Source organism: Poecilia latipinna, unplaced genomic scaffold (assembly GCF_001443285.1).
Source record: "Poecilia latipinna isolate Pla-1442-1.1 unplaced genomic scaffold, P_latipinna-1.0 Scaffold1145, whole genome shotgun sequence".
Classification (NCBI taxonomy): domain Eukaryota; kingdom Metazoa; phylum Chordata; class Actinopteri; order Cyprinodontiformes; family Poeciliidae; genus Poecilia; species Poecilia latipinna.
The window spans coordinates 118,922-127,207 of record NW_015113761.1 but is presented as its reverse complement, the minus strand read 5'-3'; the positions used below and the strand labels follow the sequence as shown (position 1 = coordinate 127,207).

Here is an 8,286-nt window from a genome sequence, read left to right as displayed (position 1 = left end):
GTTCACGCATTCGAGTGAATTGGGGGCAAGAGGGGACGACTGCCCCACCTACAGCAAAGTCATACTTATTAAAGCTAACCTGTTTTTTGTCCACAAGCCTCTTGTAGCCTTCAAATTAAATATTAATTCATCAAACTTGTACTCAGGTAAAAGTAGCAAAACAAATGTTACTTCAACATATTTTTACTCAAGTAAAAGTAAAAAGTGTTAGAAAGAGACTGTTGGATCATAACAGCTGATTTAATATTTAGAAATCATGTCACTTTACTGAACAAAAGTAGAAGGCCAAGTGCAAATTCTGGTATTTTTTTAAGACTAAAATTTGAAAACTTCTTTGTTTTCTTCCCTATTGGTACAACAACAAAGTTTTCAACAGAGTTCCTGTGTAAATGTTTCTGGATCCTGCAGAGGTGCATCTCAACTTGGCCTGTGCAGACATGTACAACATTTCCTCCTGGTTTATTTAAACAATAAAAATCATAGCGCCGAGTTAAAAACATTGTACCGAGTTCATACGTTTCCTTTTTTTTTTTTTTGTATTTCTCCCTGATCCTTTTCAAACATGTCAAAACTATTGATGCTACAAGAAATATGTGTACCTTCCAATCCCTGCTCAAGTCTGTTCAGATATGTCTGTTACTTCATGCTGGAGATAAAACTGAAACAATTCAATACTTTTTTTTTTTTTATTGTTGAACTTTTTCATTCAGAGAGCCTTCCTCCCCGTACCTGAGCACTGCAACCCCTGTCTGAAGAGCCCTTTGAGCAGCCGGTGGCAGTGCTGACACACTGTGGGTTTGGTGTAGCTGTGGATGTGGAAGGTGTGGGGGACCTGAGGCTGGCTCTTGTCCCCGAGCCAGACGGGCGGCTCGTTCCACGACGGCGGCCTGGACGACGGCTTGGACAAGCTGATCTAGACGGGAGGGAGTTTGAAATGGTTTAAATGAGCCGAGACGCTAAAAAAAACCAACAAAACAGAAGAACAAACGGCCGGTGCTGAAGTTACCTCCTCCAGACTGCCTCCGGCCTGACTGGACAGGGAGTGGGTGCGCGGCCTCCGAGGCGGGAACAGGGAGAAGCTGGTGCTGACCTGCCGCCGGATTCGACTGCAGTCGTTGGGCAGCAGGAAGGCGCAGCGTTTGTGAAAGTCTAAACCGCATCCTGAGGAGACGGAAAACCGTTCTTCACGATCTTTCTCACGTTTTGTCACAAACTTACTGGGATGGAGCTGCGCAAAGCGGCTTATAGCAGCAAAGTGGAGGGAATAAGTACATCGCTTTCAGGTTTTCTTTTCCTATTCAGCTGTTCTTCAGACAAACAGACTCAGAAGATTTGATCCTGAAGTGGAGGACGGTCCCTCCAGGAAGCTGCGATCGCAGCTGTTAATGCAAATCCATCGTTTGTGAATTTTGCGCCGACTTGCAATTTTCACCCAACATCGCGAGTTTTCCTCAAATCTGACCAATCACCTCAAAGTTTTCTGTACTTCCTTCTTTTCTGACCAATCCCTTTAGCCTCATTAACCCTTCCTGTTTCATGACGTCTCTTGAAAGTCGAACCTGAAAGATGAAAGCGTGTGCAGCGCTGAGCTTTTTATTTGCCAAAACCATTTTCTGATGTTCTGTAGGATTTTCTTACACCCTGTGAAGCAGGGGTCGTTTTCGTTTTGGGCCAAATCCAGATCATGAACGCTCTTAAAGGGCCGGCTGTGCCAGAATCAATAAAACCTGTTCACATCCTGTTACAATACCAATGAATTCTTAAAATTAAATAATGTTACGGAACATCTTTTTAGTCCCTCTATGATTTTGTGATTTTTTTGCAAGTGTTTTTGGTCTTATTTATGTGACCTTTTATTACTCGCTCTAAAGATCATGGACTATAATCTGCAAGTAAGAAAGTTTTTGACAATTTTTGAGAAAAATCTGCAATAAACCCTTGATGAAAAGATTTCTTGATTTTGCGTGAATTTCCAGGGTAATTCTCAAGAAACAGGAGGGACTGATTGATATAATTTGGCAGTAAACAGATAAAAACTGCATTGATTTGATTGAAAACATAATATTTAAGCTCACTTAGTGTTTAGTCTAGAATCTAGAGGCCCACATAAAATGCTGTGGCGGACCGGATTTGGCCCACAGGCCTCGAGTTTGACACATGTGATATAAACGGTTCGTGATAACTTGAATGCCCGATGTGCAAATATTTTTTTATTGCACTGACAGGATTTTATTTGTACTAAAGGTGTCATTTCAAGAAGGTCCTAAAAAGTGTAATTGGCCCTTTAAATATTGTTAAAACCGTGTCTTTAAAAAAAATCAAGCTTACGTGAAGCGATTTCAACTTTTTTGTAAGATCATGTTACACCAAAGAAGGAAAACTTTATTTCTGCAACATTTTTAGGCCACAACAATCACAAAAAAAAAAAAAAATACCATGGCGACATCCGTTTAGAGACGGCATTATGCATAATTTACTTTGAAGTTTGTGGTTTTAACACGACGACGTGCACAAGTTGTCGTGGCCATGCTAAAGTACAGCAGCCGTCTTAAAAAGTGGGCGGCGTCGGGTTTTACCTTCACATTTCAGTCCCTGCCGCACGAGGCCCCACAGCATCTCCCCACAGTGGTGGCAGAAGGTAGGGGTCCGGTACGACTGGACCACCAGGGAGTGCGGACGCATCCTCATCTCGGCCACAGACGCTGATCCTGGAAGAAAAGTAATAATAAAAAAAAAAAAATCATAAGACACAGGAAGGTAATCATACGTGCATTTTAAAGTTAAAAATCCTCGTGTTGACATGAGAGTGTTTTAAGCCTGAAGTAGCAGCACAAAGCGAAAGGCAGAAAGACATTTTTTTTTTTTTTTCAGTCATCAGCTACTAACAAACAAAACTCTCTAATCCAGAGGAGCTTTACAGAGTCTGTGTCTCTGTTATCTTTATGGATTAGTTATTTTGTGCTGACTTACACACACCAGCGACTCAGAGGCTTAGCGGCGCTTTATTGTGGGATTTAGCAGCTTTTTGTGAAGGTCGTGAGCGTAAAAACACGAAAGACAGAAACACGGAGGAGAACGCAGATTCATCACGAATCCAAACATGTTTCGGTCGTTTATACATGAGACTCTGATGAACCGTTTCAAAATGTTTCTGTCCCACTTCTGGTGCGACAGAAACAAATCGGGGGAAAAAAATGCAATGACTTGATTTAAGCTCAGGTGGGTGGGGGGGGGGGGCACCTTGTGCTGTAAATAGAGCTGCCTTAGTGGAATGAGATTTAAATCAACAGCTGTATGTAGATGTTTAATCATGTTAAACTCTCTACAGGTTGGTTTCTATAACAATCTGATCGATGAGAACAGAGCCGAATATTTCAATTACATCAGGCAGAATGTCAAAAATATGAGGCTCTGTAAAAAGATTTCAGAAGGGCACTTTGTTTTTGTTCAGAGGTTAAAGTTTTCATTGAATGCAATCGAAATAATATGTTAACTTCGAAAATTAAATACTTACTTTAAATTGTTGCCAGCAGGTCGACTAAATGAAAGCTAATCGTGGCAGGATTAAAAACTCTAAATACTTTTTCAAAGAGCTGCTAAACGGACTAAAGTTTATATTTGCAGAAAGTTAGCCAAGGTATGAAAAGATTTTTACTCCCCAACAGAGGTATTTTGTTTTTGTAATTCTTAAAATAATATTTAAAAATGTAAGCTGAGATTATTTAACATAACTATTTGCCCATTTCTGACTGCAGCCTGACCTGAAAAATGAAGAACTCGCTCAAACAACATGAAACAGGCTAAATGTTCTTTGAAAAGAACAAAGAAATTCAAGACCCAGGCGTGTTGACGTCAACCAGTCTGGAAAACGTCACCAGAAGAGGCTGGCGGTAACTCTGAAGAACCCTCCGGTTCACAGCGTAAGCGTGAAGCACGAACAGCCTTTCAGTATAAATAAATATCCTGTCTAAAGGTTTCCGAAAACCTCGTGGCAGAACACCGAGGACGATGAAACCAAACTTCAACCTTAAACCTGGTTCTCGTTTGCAGAAAGAACGAGGCTGAGAGTCAGCAGGAGAACCCAGAGTGAAACACGGAAGTGTCAGCATGGTGATGTGGGGTTATTTTCTTCAAACTGAACCGGGATTTTTCACTAGTCAGGTGAAGTTATGATCCAAACCCCAGTCAAGTTTGACCTAAAAAGCCTCAGGCGTCTGCTAGACGCTGCAGAGGAAGAAAGATTTCACTTGTTTCAGCTGAAATTTGAGTTTTAGTTCCTCCAAACAAGGAATTTCTGTCAACTTTGTCACTTTTATAACATGCGTCACTGAGATCCTGCACACGTTCAGATGAACGGCGCCGTCAGAAACACAACAACCTCGTCTGACCTGCGACCACGATCTCGATCAGGTCTCCGTCCTGCAGCTCGTCCTGCTCCGTCAGCCGCTGCAGCAGCTGCTCCAAGGCGGGTTGGTGTCGGAACAACAGGATCTTCTCACCAGAGCCCACCACGCTGCAGTCTGGAGCCTGCACGCACGCACACACACACACACACACACACACACACACACACTGATTCAGCCACTAAACTCTAAAGTGTAAATGTAAAAAACACTGGTTTTCCTGCAAAATGTGACGTTTTCTCTCTGATCACTTGCATAAAAAAAAAAAAATCATCTGTGAAGTTATGAATGGAGGAACTGAACAAGGCTGCAAAAGGAAGATCAATCATTAACTTTTATATCAGTTTAGACTGAAAGATGTACCTAAGCTGACAAATGTGGATGCTGGAACGCAGACATGCTAAATTAATTCAGATTTTCTTAGCAAGCACCAAAAGTGCTTGCTAATATTTGAAGTAAAAAAAAACAAAAAAGGGAGTGTCCGGTTTCACCAAAATGATATTAAAAAGTTGCAAAAAAGAAACATTTTAAACAAAAAGACAAACTAAAATTCAAATCTACTAGAAAGAAAAACATTCACCCCTTACAGAGAGTTCTTCACAAAGATAATCACAGTGCATAAAAGGATTGTTTTAAAAAAATGATGTTCTTTGTTAAAGGAAGAAAGCAAACCTGAGACACGTTTAAAAAAAAAAAAGGAAACTTCAATACAACCTGTCTGATGACACGAAGTAGGCTTAAAAACGCTTAAAAAGCAGCACATCATGTCCAGATCAGAAGGAATACAAGAAAAACCGCAACACAAATTATCATCAGCTTCAAGAGAAAACCTGGAAAACACCAGAATAGCGATTATAAATCCAACCGGGGCGAAACGGGGTGACCTTGAACAGGCCGTTTACGTCTAAAGCCCTTAAAACAGGCCTGATATAGAACAACACTGCAAAGAAGAGAAGGCAGCAATTCATCCACAGCGACAAAAACAGACTTTTATCACAAATAGCCAACGGCAGATTTTACTCTTTGGGTCTTTAAGTCTAAAGCATAACTGATGTACGAACAGGAAACTAATCTATGAAGTTACTATCTGACTAACTAAACTTTCTAAAACGCCAGTTTTCAGTCTGCAAACCAGGAAGGCTAATAATGCAAAAACAATAAAAGAGAAACATGTTTAGTTTTTGCAGATTTTCAGCAAAACATGACATTTACTCCTCCTTTCCTGCACACACTGCTGACCTGATGCCCAGAAACGTGAGTTTATTTCTGAGTGAAAAGAGGCACACAACCAGCCAGAAGTGTGTGTGTGTGTGTGTGTGTGTGTGTTACACAGAGGGGAAAGGCTGTGGTTGGAAAGTTTTCTGCACTCTCACAGACCACACAGATTCTGAAGCAGCATGAAGACCAGAAACAGACCAACACCTGCAGCAGCTCACAACCTGAGCCGCAGCCGCCGTAAACAGACGAGCTTCGGAGGAGAACGGCGGACGACGCTTGGATTCAGAGTCAAGAAACGGAGGGAGACACAAACCAGGCCGACACAAAAGCAGCAGCTCAGGGGTACAAGCTGCTGCTGCCGCCGCCGCCTCTTTAAATGGGCCGGGTTCGGTAAACGTGACGTCAAAAAGCGACGGCTCGCTTTGCAGTAACCTACACATTTTTCCTTCGTGCATACATGCACGCATGCATGCATGAGCTGACCTTTCAGAGTCCACTTCCTGTCTGAGCTCCACTCTCACAGCAACTGTGAGAGTGGAGCTCAGCTAAGAGTTGGAGCATTCGTTTTATTCATAAAATGTTTAAATCTCGGCCAAAATCCCCAAAACGTCCAGCAAAATCAGGTCTCAAATAGTCCAGTAGTTTAAAGACGTTTGCCTCTGGTCACCTTTCTCTCTATGACCTCGGCCGCCAGCCGGCGGGCGTGGCGGTAGCTCAGGTTGCCGGGCGGGACCCGAACCATCTCCCTGAACAGCCCCAGCTGGAACTGGACCAGAGCCGGCGGCGTGGGACTGAAGGGCGGCTCCGCAGACATGGACGCACAATCTGTTGGGGAGGGGGGAAGAAATACGCAGAATAATGAGAACATTTTCTACAACGTATTAGGAAAATGATCAAACTGAAAAGTCACATAAACTGTTTATTTCTGTCGTTTTTACAATCACGCCTTTAACCGCGAACCGAAATTCAGCTTCTCCGAAATTTAGATTACATCAGAGCAAAAAAAATAAATAAATTAGTAATAAATTAGTAAAACATGAATTATTGTGTTCTGCCCACACAAACGTGTTGAAAACTGCTGGCTTGGCAGTCGCCTCTACAAAGAGTGTAAACCACAAGAGGGTTAACGTGCTGAAGAAGCTCGCCGATCACACAGGCGGCAGCGCCGTGTCCATACGAGACAGCGGAAAGTTGAGTGGAAGGATAACGTGTGGTAGGGGAAGAAAAAGGTGCAAAGGCAGCAGGGATGACTGCGGTCTCGAGAGGACTGTGAAGGAAAGAGTGCGCCACAACAACCACCAGAAACGCGTCCAGTAAATCAGCACCTGACCATCTCGTTTAACGACCTGAAAACGAAAACACTGAGAAATGTTGAAGCGTTTCAGAATCACCAGATCCAACACCGTACCCCCCCAACCAAAATGTTCAGCGCCACACTTTTCAGATATTTAAAAAAAAAAAAACAGTTTCAAATTTCCTCTTGCTTTGGTCTTCTGTACTAATGCCGTTTTCCATCCACTCAACTTTCCATTAAAACGTGTGTGTGCAGCAGTCAGCTTGTTCAGCAGGCTTCCTCCTGGAGGAGGAACAACCACACAGTCAGCAGGCCTCTCCATCACTGACACACCAGCAAAACATTTTAATGATCTAAATGACATTGTTGTCACTTAAATAACAATTATAAGAATATCCTATTTGATATTCTTATATTCAGACTGTAGTTTCTGTTTTAAACAGCTGTTAGCCATTATTATTATTATTATTAACACTGATTTTTACTGCATCTGTGTGTGATGTATCTCTAACATTTCTAAGTTGTTGTTTTTAGATGTCATTAGTGACAGAAATGCAGCTTTCAATCACATTTTAGTCTATTGAGAATTGCTGTGCTGATGTAGCAAACAGTCAGGAGTTCACAGCTGCTCTTTGACATCATGACTTCAGAATATCTACATTTAGTGTCGCAGATATGATCGCAAGCAGAAGGTGACACTTTTAGCATCTCCCTTCCCTTAGAAGGCTTCTGCTTTGCGCTGTAATAAATGAAAGTGGCCCCACAGGTTATGAAATGCAAGAAATGTCAGACTTCTTTCTCGTTTGGATTCTTTAAATCACACCGAGAACAAAAATAATAAATAATAACCTCAAGGTAGCCTTACTTTCTGATCCTGCTTCATTCATGCTCCAGCGCTTGTCATCTCGACGACGCAGCCGATCAGTCAGTCCATCATCGCGCCGCGGATTCCTCTGCGAGACGCGCTGGTGGGTCTGGTTTCCTCTCTGCGGGGCTCGCCTGTCGGTGAGACAGGAAGTAGCGCGGAGACACTCACCCCCCGCTGCGAGGGCTGCCTCAGTCGGGTTAACACCCTCGGCCCCGAGCTGCAGGATTTACGACTCGAAACAGGCGCTTTGAAAACGCTTTCACGCACACGGAGCGAGTTTCTGGACTGGGAGGAAAGGAAGACGGGGACAGCTTTTCTTCTTCTTCTTTTTTTTTTTTTCCAAAGGTGGAACTTTTCGTCTTTATTGAAGCCTTTCGATAAAACACGCTTTACAGGAACGCTACGTTTCCACCACAAAAGCATCTTTGCTCTTTCAATAAACAGCAGATTGATATTTAAAAACCGTTGCAGCTTCTTCTTTTTTTCTCTCTCTCTCCTGATAG

The 8,286-nt window shown here is 42.6% G+C and overlaps 1 protein-coding gene across 1 annotated transcript in view; it reads right to left on the bottom strand.

The window, feature by feature from the left end:
• prkd4 (protein kinase D4) overlaps window positions 1-8,049 on the bottom strand; it is a 16,904-nt gene extending 8,855 nt beyond the window's left edge. The window contains exons 1-6 of the mRNA XM_015052907.1: window positions 7,781-8,049; window positions 6,289-6,446; window positions 4,389-4,527; window positions 2,577-2,708; window positions 1,007-1,161; window positions 730-913 (exon numbers count right to left, since the gene is read on the bottom strand). Coding sequence (XP_014908393.1) covers window positions 730-913; window positions 1,007-1,161; window positions 2,577-2,708; window positions 4,389-4,527; window positions 6,289-6,446; window positions 7,781-7,802 — 790 coding nt within the window. The 5' untranslated portion in view covers window positions 7,803-8,049. The remainder of the gene's footprint in view (window positions 1-729; window positions 914-1,006; window positions 1,162-2,576; window positions 2,709-4,388; window positions 4,528-6,288; window positions 6,447-7,780) is intronic.
• Window positions 8,050-8,286: the final 237 nt, after the last annotated feature.